This window comes from Schistocerca americana, chromosome 1 (genome assembly GCF_021461395.2).
Source record: "Schistocerca americana isolate TAMUIC-IGC-003095 chromosome 1, iqSchAmer2.1, whole genome shotgun sequence".
Taxonomy (NCBI): Eukaryota; Metazoa; Arthropoda; class Insecta; order Orthoptera; family Acrididae; genus Schistocerca; species Schistocerca americana.
Window position 1 is genome coordinate 746,540,724 of NC_060119.1, and position 13,297 is coordinate 746,554,020.

The 13,297-nt window shown below is 44.2% G+C and overlaps 1 protein-coding gene across 10 annotated transcripts in view; it reads left to right on the plus strand.

Annotated features, from left to right (window-relative positions):
• Positions 1-8,128: 8,128 nt before the first annotated feature.
• The window catches only part of LOC124610978 (protein held out wings), a 423,550-nt gene continuing 418,381 nt past the window's right edge, over positions 8,129-13,297 (plus strand). For all 10 annotated transcript variants that reach the window (XR_006979501.1, XM_047140203.1, XM_047140208.1 and 7 more), the window contains exon 1: positions 8,129-8,328. Coding sequence is in view for 9 of the 10 variants with exons in the window: in XM_047140203.1 (XP_046996159.1) it covers positions 8,205-8,328 (124 nt within the window). In the remaining variant the exon portion in view is untranslated. The remainder of the gene's footprint in view (positions 8,329-13,297) is intronic.

Genomic DNA, 13,297 nt, shown 5'->3' on the forward strand with positions numbered 1-13,297 from the left:
CTTTCAACATCGCATATGACTCAGCCACCACTCTGTACCTGAAGTACGTGGTGTCTTTTTCTGTTTGCTGTCATATTTCTAATAGTGCACGGTCTATCGTAGCTTGTGAAATCGCTCTTCATGTACCCCTCTCTACTTTGCTCACTCAAACGGAATGCACGCATTTATGAGGTTTATTTAGCGTGTTTTACAAAACGTGCTTGTGTTGCATCACACGCTGAGCATTCTCTTGATACGTACGCAGATGAATACAATACGCAACAGACACGTTCGTCTGATTGTTAATTACTACGTAGCGTATCATGGCTTCCTGTCAGTACCTTCGTAATTCTCGATTTCCATTGGAAATAGGCAATAGACAAACAGTAAAACGCACAAGTGTAGTTGGCATCGACTTGTTTCCAGTCAGTAGCAACGTTAGTTAAACATTGTTGTTCGTGGTAGTAAAGTAGAAAGATAACAGAGTGTTGAGGGAGACCACAGCCACTCAAAAACTCGTGGTTGTCTGCAGTCAAGCTCAACACTCTTCAACTGAGCAACGGCCTTCCATTTCTGCCACATTTATCGTGGATAAAATGTCATAATAAGATTTCAGTTTCCATTAACTCAAACATTTAAGCAGTCACTGTAAATGTGTGCCACTTCTGCTTTCGTAGAAGAGCGAAACTCAGGTATATTTTTATTTTATATAAAAAAGAAACTCAAGACTGACATTTCTACCTGCCCAGTGGCCGTCAGCACTTAATGCGGGTTTTGTCCTTGTATGGTAGAGCTTGAAGGGCTGTGGTAGTCCTTGTTATTATTCGCTTTGTGATCGTTTGAATGACGACGAGAACTGCTTCACCTTCTCCTACACTGCTAATTGCAAACTGCGCACGAGAAACTACGTTTATGTTGGGACTGTCACTGATGACAAGAGAGACTGGCGTTGTTGTTGTTGTGGTCTTCAGTCCTGAGACTGGTTCGATGCAGCTCTCCATGCTACTCTATCCTGTGCAAGCTTCTTCATCTCCCAGTACCTACTGCAGCCTACATCCTTCTGAATCTGCTTAGTGTATTCATCTCTTGGTCTCCCTCTACGATATTTACCCTCCTCGCTGCCCTCCAATACTAAATTGGTGATCCCTTGATGCCTCAGAATATGTCTTACCAACCGATCAATCCCTTCTTCTAGTCAAGTTGTGCCACAAACTCCCTTTCTCCCCAATTCTATTCAATACCTCTTCATTAGTTATGTGATCTACCCATCTAATCTTCAGCATTTTTCTGTAGCACCACATTTCGAAAGCTTCTATTCTCTTCTTGTCCAAACTATTTATCGTCCATGTTTCACTTCCGTACATGGCTACACTCCATACAATTACTTTCAGAAAAGACTTCCTGACACTTAAATCTATACTCAGTGTTAACAAATTTCTCTTCTTCAGAAACGCCTTCCTTACCATTGCCAGTCTACATTTTATATCCTCTCTATTTCGACCATCATCAGTTATTTTGCTCCTCAAATAGCAAAAGTCATTTATTACTTTAAGTGTCTCATTTCCTAATTTAATTCCCTCAGCATCACTCGATTTAATTCGACTACATTCCATTATCCTCGTTTTGCTTTTGTTGATGTTCATCTTATATCCTCCTTTCAAGACACTGTCCATTCCGATCAACTGCTCTTCCAAGTCCTTTGCTGTCTCTGACAGAATTACAATGTCATCGGCGAACCTCAATATTTCTATTTCTGACTAACGTACGGGTCAAAAATGCGAACAGCATCCCAAAAGCGGTGTTGTGTTGTAGCACCACTCTGAGTCAGTAACTGAGTAGGGATCGGAGCGCCGATAATCCACGCTTCAGTTTTGACACTGGTATCTAAAGTGGTAAAATACTTGCCAGACCTACAATGCCGGACCAGAAGGATAAAAAACAATCATAATAAAGTTCATTCCGAACAAATTTTGCTAAAAGTGGCAGTTACGCTGCAAACAGCATGTAAATGAAAACGTTTCCTTTCAACAGTAATAACTCTAGTAAGCAAGACGATTTTACAGTGGATCGCGGCAAAGATAAGTTTTGAAAAGATCGTGAGTGTTTGTGTCCATTTGATTTGGTCTTCCGGCGGAAGTCTGGTTAGGAAAGACGTTATTGGCTGTTAAGTTGTTTTCCATGTAAGATAATGTTCAGCGCCGATACGTTCTCTCAGTCGTTAAATGATGCAGTAAGCCAATGCAGTTAACAATGTCGTTGGGCACCTCCATAAAAAGTTTTAACAAACAGGGTAAAAATGGATAACATTCATCGTCTCGAATAACAAAAGCTGCAGTTGTGCCATGCTTGGGCATAGCAGTGGCATCGGGAATTTGGGTCTTCCGTCTGACATATGCAGAAAGATCAAAATGCTTATGATCCGCTAAGTGTTCCACCATCGCTTCTATTTGGTAATCGCCAACATTAATGTTAATGAACTTATAATTAGCTTCAATCGGTCGTTGTGACACAATAGAACAACCATGCTTGTAGCTATTCAGCGTAGAGCCAGATTGAGCAGGGCAGATAATTCGAATAAATTTTCTGTCTGTACTACTTAAGCAGTTACAAAATTTCTAACAAGTTCATTAGTCACCCACTATTTTCCTGAAAACATTGACATCCCTAATTTTCATTTTTGACAATTCCACATGCTTTAGTAATACGTCCACACCACACTCTACAAATCACTGTGATGTGCACGGCAAAGGGTACTTCCCACTCTACCAGTTACTAAGGCGTCTTCCCGTTCCATTCACGAATGGTGCACGGGAATAAAGACTTTAACCCCCTCTTTGTGCTTTGTAATTAATCTAATCTTGTTCTCTCTATCACTGTGGGGGCCATACGGTACCTGCTTTGCGAATTTCGCAACTCCACTACTAAAGGAAAACGCTAGGTTTCTGAGAGACTAAATCAGAAAGGACAATCGGAATTCGGTAAAGTACATGACTTCTTTTCAGTTTACGCAGTGTCATTTACAAGAATAAAGTGTAGCTAACTACATATCATTTTGATTTCAACAACTTCAGTACGAAATAAATCGGAAAACTTACGTGATAAATTTAAGAATGCTTTAGCGCTCACTCTTAGAGCAGCCTCTAGGCTATAATAATGTTGTACAATATTTCGTATTGTGCAGTATTATTGACCATCTATGGATGAGGATGAAAGTTGCACAAATATACTAACGGATCTACTGAAATTAGATTTTTATTCCTAAAACTGGTTGTAGTGTTCCGTCTCTGGCTAGTTTTGTATAACTTCGTCAGCTCAGTCCCGAATATGTGTAAGACAAACTGTTTATTTTGAGTGATTTGTCGTCTTGTGTAAACCGAATTGTAGAAATGCCTTCGAAAACTGTGGAACGCACGTTTATTTTAGAACTGCCAGAAGTCTATAGAGCTTTGCCAGCATAATGGTGTGTAACATGAAATGGGTATAGTACCAGTCAGAAGAAAATGGAGTAATATTAAGAGCCGTTGCCGAAATATGGGGAGTTATATCTGAAAACCGATGTTACAGTTACTAAGGAAGTTAAATGCATTGCAGACTAATTATGAGAAATACAAGTAAAGGCAAAGGTGAAGCTGACGAGCTATTTGAACTAACACTTCGGTTCTTTTGATGTCATGAACTTTTTAGCAGAGGCTGTAAATCACTTCTTATTAAAATATAATCATTATTTCAGCATTTAATACGTGTGCGCAATTTTTCTTGCCTTTATGTATTGTTTTAAGCTTTTTGTAATAGCTTGAGTGTGGTTAAGCTGCACTTACGGAGTTTAGGTCTTCAGAGCTCTATATTTTCCAAAGTATTGCGTGTACAAATCCGATCGATCCATGAATACAACCATAAATTCACCAAGTTCGCATTTTGCACTCTGCAAATGTTGTATGAGTGCATCTCTGGTCACACGATACACGTGCAAGCAGTGGTCGAGTTCGTTCCATGCCTTATGCACCAACATCTTGTCCGTGGTCGTCACAGCAGCACTCAAGCGTTCTTTCAACTGTTCAAAAAAAAAAATGGTTCAAATGGCTCTGAGCACTATGGGGCTCAACTGCTGAGGTCATTAGTCCCCTAGAACTTAGAACTAGTTAAACCTAACTAACCTAAGGACATCACAAACTTCCATGCCCGAGGCAGGATTCGAACCTGCGACCGTAGCGGTCTTGCGGTTCCAGACTGCAGCGCCTTTAACCGCACGACCACTTCGGCCGGCTTTCAACTGTTTCTTCAGTGTTCTTGCCAATTGGAGATACGTACCCCCCCCCCCCCCCCCCCCCGCCAAAGGAAATAGTTACAAAAAGTTAGAACGTGTTAGGTGAGGCGACATGAGGAACCAAGAAATCAGAGCCACACGTCGCCACCAATACGCCCAATCCAGCGATGATGAAGTTCGTCATTTAGGTAGCAAGGAAGATCGATGTTCCAGTGAGGGGGTGTCGTTGGTAGGTGAAATTCTCGGTATCAGCAGCCAGTTGTGGCAACGACCACATCTGCAACATATCAAAGTAAGTGGTACCCTTCCCATCTTCTCACAGAGGGAAAACGGCCCATACAGCTTCGTGTGCAATGCAAACCATCGGCGAATCTCGTTCATAAGCCATAAATTTCGGGAGGATTTACGGTGCCCCACACTCTCACATTGTGGCGATTAACCGTTCCTGCTAAATGGATGGTTCCTTCGTCGCTGAATATCAGCTTGGAAGCGAAATATTCATGGTCATGCTTTGTCGCCATTTTGTCGAGGCGCTGCACTCGTAACGCCAACTAGTGGGTACACTGCAGACTTGGTTCGTTTACTGGAATATTCTACATCTACATTTATATTCCGCAAGCCACCCAACGGTGTGCGGCTGAGGGCACTTAACGTGCCACTGTCATTACCTCCCTTTCCCGTTCCAGTCGCGTATGGTTCGCGGGAAGAACGACTGCCGGAAAGCCTCCGTGCGTGTTCGATTCTCTCTAATTTTACATTGGTGATCACCTCGGGAGGTATAAGTAGGGAGAAGCAATATATTCGATACCTCATCCAGAAACGCACCCTCTCGAAACCTGGACAGCTAGCTACACCGCGATGCAGAGCGCCTCTCTTGCAGAGTCTGCCACCTGAGTTTGCTAAACACCTACATAACGCTATCACGCTTACCAAATAACCCTGTGACGAAACGCGCCGCTCTTCTTTGGATCTTCTCTATCAACCCGACCTGGTACGGATCCCACACTGATGAGCAATACTCAAGTATAGGTCGAACGAGTGCTTTGTAAGCCACCTCCTTTGTTGATGGACTACATTTCCTGAGGACTCTCCCAGTGAATCTAAACCTGGCACCCGCCTTACCAACAATCACACACCATAAGGCTGGCAAATCTCTGTAGACGTCTGGCAGTTTTAAAATTTTTTACATGTAATACTTCGGAAAACGTAGGTATATAACTTTGAAAACGAATGAATCTCCTATAGTAGCCCTGTGCATCAAATGAGCGAGGCGTCCACCCTCAGAAAGTTCCGACATTCATCTGGTCCGTTTATCCTCAGGTCCGTTAGTATATTTTCATGTGTCAATCTTCTCCTCTTCTTATATGACTACTTGATCCATCTATGCTTTCTCTGTTTCTTCCCGCGAGCGCAAACACAGCCCAAGGGCAAAATAACAGCTGGCGTCCATATCCGCCATGTTTCCGCCACCGAGATTTGACACGAAGTCTGTGCAGTATCATTCCGCTGCTGCGCTGTCTGAAGCCAGCAGACAATACAGAGTGGTCCACTGGTCGTGACCGGGCCAAATATCTCACGAAATAAGCATCAAACGAAAAAACTACAAACTCGTCTAGCTTGAAGGGGGGTAACCAGATGGCGCTATGGTTGGCCGGCTAGATGGCGCTGCCATAGGTCAAACGGATATCAACTGCGTTTTTTAAAATAGGAACCCCCATTTTATAGCATATTCGTGTAATACGTAAAGAAATATGAATGTTTTAGTTGGATCTCTGTTTTCGCTTTGTGATAGATGGCGCTGTAATAGTCATAAACATATGGCTCACAATTTTAGACGAACAGTTGGTAACAGGTAGGTTTTTTAAATTAAAATACAGAACATAGGTATATCTGAAGATTTTATTTCGGTTGTTCCAGTGTGATACATGTACCTTTGTGAACTTATCATTTCTGAGAACGCATACTGTTACAGCGTGATTACCTGTAAATACCACATTAATCCAATAAATGCTCAAAATGATGTCCGTCAACTTCAATGCATTTGGCAATACGTGTAACGACATACCTCTCAATAGCGAGTAGTTCGCCTTCCGGAATGTTCGCACATGCATTGACAATGCTCTGACGCATGTTGTGAGGCGTTGTCGGTTGATCACGATAGCAAATATCCTTCAACTTTCCCCACAGAAAGAAATCCGGGTACGTCAGATGCGGTAAACGTGCGGTCCATGGTATGGTGCTTCGGTGACCAATCCACCTGTCATGGAATATGCTATTCAATACCGCTTCAGCCGCTGGCGAGCTATGTGCCGGATATCCATCATGTTGGAAGTACATCGCCATTCTCTCATGGAGTGAAACATCTTGTAGTAACATCGGTAGAACATTACGTAGGAAATCAGCATACATTGCACCATTTAAATTGCCATCGATAAAATGGGGGCAATAGTGCATATTATGCCGGTTTACGTTACCGCTGTTGGTGAATGACGCTTCGTCGCTAAATAGAACGCGTGCCAAAAATGTGCCATCGTACCGTAATTTCTCTTGTGCCCAGTGGCAGAACTGTGCATGACGTTCAAAGTCGTCGCCATGCAATTCCTGGAGCATAGAAATATGGTACTGGTGCAATCGATGTTGATGTAGCATTCTCAACACCGACGTTTTTGAGATTCCCGATTCCTGCGCAATTTGTCTGCTACTGATGTGCGGATTAGCCGCGACAGCAGGTAAAACACCTACTTGGGCATCATCATTTGTTGCAGGTCGTGGTTGGCGTTTCACATGTGGCTGAACACTTCCTGTTTCCTTAAATAACGTAAATATCTGGCGAACGGTTCGGTCACTTGGATGATGTCGTCCAGGAAACCGAGCAGCATACGTAGCACACGCCCGTTGGGTACTTTGATCACAATAGCCATACATCAACACGATATCGACCTTTTCCGCAATTGGTAAACGGTCCATTTTAACACGGGTAATGTATCACGAAGCAAATACCGTCCGCACTGGCGGAATGTTAGGTGATACCACGTACTTATACGTTTGTGACTATTACAGCGCCATCTATCACTAAGCGAAAAAAACTGTCCAACTGAAACATTCATATTTCTTTACGTACTATATGAATATGTAATAAAAATGGGAGTTCCTATTTAAAAAAACGCAGATGATATCCGTTTGACCTATGGGAGCGCCATCTAGCGGTCCAGCCTTAGCGCCATCTGGTTTCCCCCTTTATGGTATACAAGTTTCGTTCTTTGTAGTTTTTCCGTTTGACGCTTATTTCGTGAGATATTTGGCCCTGTCACGATCAGTGGACCACCCTGTATATTGGACAACTCTATTGTCCAGTGTTATTGACAGTCTAGGGCCCCGTGTAAGGCGAACGGAATCAGCTACACGCTGTTGTCCAAAGCTCCGTCGTGAGCACCTAATGAAAGCTAAGAGCTACGCCTTGTGTTTATCACTGCTCTCTTCCACGCCGTTAGGAGACTTCTGTAGAGCAAGATGATACCCGTGCTGCAACAAGGCGAACGGGACACGAGAAATCCACTTTTTCTGGTCCCGCGTTACGCGCCGTGGAGTAGTGTCAGGAAGTAATGGCTCTCCGCAGAAGGATCGGATCCGCGCGAGTGGGATGCCATCGGAAAATCGCGAGAAAATGGATGCTGGGCGTCGCGTCGGCGTCGTGGCCCTATAAGGCATGCGCGGCGGGGCAGAGTGCGCGGGGCGCGCCGAGGCGAGCAGCCGCCGGCCTCTGGCGGCGCGGCGCGGCCGTCCTCCCCCCCACATAGACCCGTCCGATCCGGTCGCGCCGGCGCAGCGCGGCGGCCACGGCGCAGCCGCTCCGCGCATGCGCCGCCGGCTCGGCCCGAGCGGCCTTCCGCGCGACCAGTGCCGCTAGGAACCTGCGAGTGTGAGCAGTGCATTCCTGCCAGCTCTGCTCTGAGTCGCGACCATGAGTGATCCCAACCCCAGCACGCAGAGTATAGCGGACTACCTGGCGCAGTTGCTCAAGGACAAGAAGCAGCTGGCTGCTTTTCCCAATGTCTTCATACACGTCGAGAGGCTCCTGGACGAAGGTAAGCTGCCGCCACAGGGGGAAAATCTAGGACGGAAACATTCGCGTCGGATGTCAGCGGCGCCTCCTCTGCGTGGGTGTGTGAGTGTGCGCGAGTGCCGTGGTGCTCCTTCGTCAACTTCGCTCTCTTTCCTGCGTGTGCATTGTTACGCAACCGCTTGTGCAAGGTCTTCATTTTCTATTCGGTGGTATTCCTGTGTTAGTGGAAGGTGGTGTGCGTGCATGTGCAAGGCGGTGACTAGGGCCGGATCATATGATGAGTATTTTCGCACCTCGGCTACGTCACGTGCTATTCTTAGGACAAGCGAGGGCGCGCAGCTGCAACGGTGCGACGACGCTTCCGCGAGCTTCAAGGGCTTTCCTGCTACTGTGTGCTGTGCTCCGGTGGAGAGAACCCAAATACGCAAATCTCAAGACTGTGGTCCCACAAGTGTGTTCCTGTCGGCAGTCGGAGATGCGCTCGTAATTCCTGTTAATGCAGCAACGGGGTCACTACAAGTGCCTAGATTGACGTATTTTTAGGAGATACGCGCTTCTGCTCGTTCCGCCAGATGGTGAGAGCCTTTTTGAGGACGAAAATTGTCGTTCGTGCTGCTCCAGTATGTAGTTAACCGCAACTTAAGGCCAGAACTTTTTTCACGTCGTTTCATACGTAACATTGCATAGAGGTAGCTTTCTTTTCCTTACCGTTCCATTCTAGTAATCACCACCACACGCAAATAGCTTTTAAAAATTGCGTTGTCGCTAATCGTGTCCGTCATTAATAGGGCCTGCGGATAGTCCGTGTCACTTACTGCGTACTGACTGTGATATTCTTTTTCCTTTGTCTTGGGCGATTCGGAGAAGGCAGGGGTTGTGGGCGAGATAGGCGGACACAAGGACGGGACGGGCGCGCGCACCCCGCCGCATTCCTTAGCGCTACTGCCTGGGCGGCAGCCATCTTGAGAGGAGTGCCTGTCTGCTTCCCCCCTCCCCTCCCGCTGCCAAAGTCTTTCTGTTCTCTCCAGCGCAGACCACAAAGTGCCAGAACCGAGCGACAGGTTCAGTGTAGAGTGGAAACTGTTGCTTTCTTGCCTGCGCATACACAGGATGGTAGGCTATTTGAATACGTCAACAGCCAATGTAGAGAGATGCAATCTACGCGCGCAACTTAGAACAGTTGTTTGCTCCCCGTTTTTCCCTGCTACTTTCCCCTGCTGTAAGAGAAATGGTGTAAAATCTCGAGTATCTCTGTTCTCCGCATAAGCATATGTAAATTCTAGTGTTTTTACGCCTTCCACGTGTTTACAGTGCCGCCACGAACATTTTTCTAAGAAACGCCTAGGCGGTGATACTGAAGGACAGATATGCATAAGGATTGTGTCACTTCCGCTGCCTTTATCGTAGAACGGCACTTTTCTTTTGTTGGCGTGCTTTTTGTGTGTTTTATCATATCGTACTCTGTCCGATTTGCGATCAGGGTTGAGATCAGTTATGATATTCCAAACCTGTCCACTGACAAGTTCTATTCCAAAACGTCTCTGATACGGTATGCAAGTTTACAGAGAAGTCACAAACAAGTAAGAATATTCCAAACAACGAGAACCCGTACGAATGGAATAAGTAATCAATAATAGATAATGTTATCCGAGAATGAAGTGGTGTCACGCCAGTCTTCGCCGAAGGACGTGTAGACAGCGCACATTTTAATATAATTCCATTCGGATTAAAATTTACATTGCACGATCTGCGTAACACCGAAGAGACCATCGTAGATGCTTTTAAGTGCGAAGCTCTAGTTCTCACACGGTTTATTTTTACGCTGCGAAGAACATGAGAGATCAATTCCGAACATTTTTCTCTAGTGTTTTTACTTGCTAATCTTGACGCGAAAGTGTACAGAAACTTCGTAAACAAATCGCTTTTAGTTCTGCTGTTGTATAATTCTGTTCCAGCTACGCGTCTTGAGCAGGTGATACAATATTGCTTTTACAAGTCATCAGTTTGGGGATTTTCGTTTACTTAGCAGTTACTAATGCCCCTATTTCTAAGTCGGAATTTGGCACTGCGCCACCGGTTCTGAATGCTTCACGGAACAAATGAATGGTACGAGCCGATGAAGCAGGTAGAGCACTGTCAAGAGTGTTTAGTGGCAGTGCTGTCCGATGGCGTGTTTTGACGTGCAGCCTCAGTGAATGTAAGTTCCAGAAGTGTCAGTGCTCAGCTGACATTGCGTGACGTTGATATCGCTGAACACTGGTGTCAGAAGCGAGGGACCTGTCGCGTGTAAACACGCAGTGTTGTACTGACAACAGCTTGTGCTGTGCCCGGCCGTAGGCGTAAGCAACGATGCGCAGTAGAGTGATACTGAATGTCCCCAGGGATCCTTTTGCTGTTGCTCTGCCTTCACTGTTTAGTAATTTGCGTAGATAGCTCATAGCCGGCTGCGGTTTATGCATATTGTGCCCCCCCCCCCCCCCAACCCCCTGTATTCTTGCTACAAAATGGGAGTTTTGCGGCAAAGGAGTGAGGGGTGCGCCATAAATCTACGTAGGGTTATTATGGTTGGTCTTACCTCAACATGTTCATAGCGGATCAGATATTATTAGATTACATGTCAGAACAACGTAAAGAACTACGTCTACAATCACTTTCAGGGATTTAAAGGAACCGTGACGGTAACAGCTGGTGGAGAACCAGTGTTCTGTGGCCTTTAACTGATACTGCGGGAAAAAAGCAGGACACAGAACTTGGTTTACACCCTAGTAATTTTATGATGTGACTCCTGATGAGGGACCAAATTGTTTCTTCAACGATGTCTTTGCAGATTCATTATCACGTCTTAAGAGTCAAGACACGGGTTGCTCAATTTGCGTGATGTTACTGCAAACTAGAAAATAGACGCCATCATATTAATTGCTGAAATGATGTTGCTTTAATAACTACTTTATGTAAAGAAGTTGGCTGTTTTCATCTTAAACGGACTCCGACATTAATTCCAAAACATGCGCCTTACAGTTTTCCACAGTTACAAGATTGTGGGATGTTGAAATAGTCGTGGTGAAGTAAGGAGAGAAACGGAGACTCATAGAAGCCAACCATCTTAACGCAGCACACACATGTATTTCAATATTCTTGTCGTTCCCAATATTTTATTTGCAACAGGGTCAACAAGCACGACAAACCTCTTGAAAGAAATTGGTTTCTTGCGCTGCCCGTCTTTTTATATCGATTTCATTTTTATTATTTCCATACAAAATAAAATTTGTGTAAAAATGGCTTTTTTATGATCTTTTGCCTTAGTGAAATATTCATTATCCAGTAACTTGTAATTAAGTATAAAGATATTCTTTGACACAGAAACTAATTTTTTAATAACTGCTAATTACGCGGTTGCTTCGATATTTTAGTTGCTACGCATCTAATACGCAAGAAGAGAGATACATAATTCTTCAAAGAGTGCTAAAAGTCGGAATTGATTGATACTTATTACATCATCTGTGCACATAAAGGCTGGACGTATTGAGTGGCGTAAATAGTGTGTGAAGGTTTGTAAGTAATGTTGTAATTATGGTGGATTTAAGAGTCATTACCTACTTGTCCTACTGAGCGGAAGGTGATGTTATAAAACTATTTTCAGAAACAATTGTAGACATTAGCCCCATTCATTTCTGAAAATAATTTGTATAGATGAAAGTGTAGGCTTTCTTGGCGAATTTCGGTGACGAAGTTTTCATGGAATGTACAAAGAAAGTTGTTACTCGATTGATATACCAATGTTTCTTCCGTGGTTTGTGTTATTCAAATGGTTCAAATGGCTCTGAGCACTATGGGACTCAACATCTCAGGTTATCAGTCCCCTAGAACTTAGAACTACTTAAGCCTAACGAACCTAAGGACATCACACACATCCATGCCCGAGGCAGGATTCTAACCTGCGACCGTAGCAGTCACGCGGTTCCGGACTGAAGTGCCTAGAACCGCACGGCCACCGCGGGTTTGTGTTATTAAAGCGCATCTAAACCACCACTGATTTGATGGCCTCCATCCTCACTGCAGACCTCCATCCTCACTGCAGATGTCTCCTTTCATGTAGTTCATTGCAGCACATCTGGAAAAAAAATCCCATGTCGAAGTTTCTAGTTTTGCGTGTTTATGCTGACAGACTCAACGAAAAAGATTAGTGGTTTGCTATCGTTGTCTAGGAAACCAAACTGATGGGTATTTACACTGAACCGAATTTCTCTTTACGTAGCTGTAATTGACCCTTTATTGTCCGTGAAAATGATGTAAAATGTATGTCGGACTTCAAGAAACGATTAGTATAATACGCTGAAGGTGAAGTTGTCTCGGTGTTAGAAAATTTCTCTCGGTAGTGAGGTGTTTAGAAATACCTGAAAACCGCCTTCGGTCTGGAGGAAATCTGTTTAAGGTATCATTGGCTCCTTGAAAACAGGTGTGTCCGTCCGCATTTGAAAATTCCGCAGAAGTTTCCCCAGGTGACGGCAGTTTTCAGGATAGGATCCAACACTACCAAAGTCCCAACAACGTAGAAAAGTAAATTTTAAATTATTTAGTAAATTCTCAGAGCATTTCTGTGTTCAGTTACTGATTTCTCCAATTTTTATTTATTTTCATTGTTTTGTTTGCAGTGGAGTTTTCTAGGAAGAAGCTGTCAATGAAGCGAACAGTGTCGCGCACATTCTACATGCCAGTGCCAAATATGCTTTCGTTTTTCAGTATTAGGGTAGGACTTCGATGGTTACAGAAATTCATCGTATTATTTGCCCGTTTCTTAGCGTTTAGCCGAAAACTGGACGTCACAGGATATAGTGCTGAGCTTTTAATACGAGTTCACATGATTCAGTACACGCTCTCCATGTTTGTTAGCTTGGTTGGAAATGACTTTGGAGATAAAATTCTCCGCTATGACGTATGAGCCAATATTTAATGGCTCGCTTCTGCGAATGCATCCCAAGGGTTAAGGATAA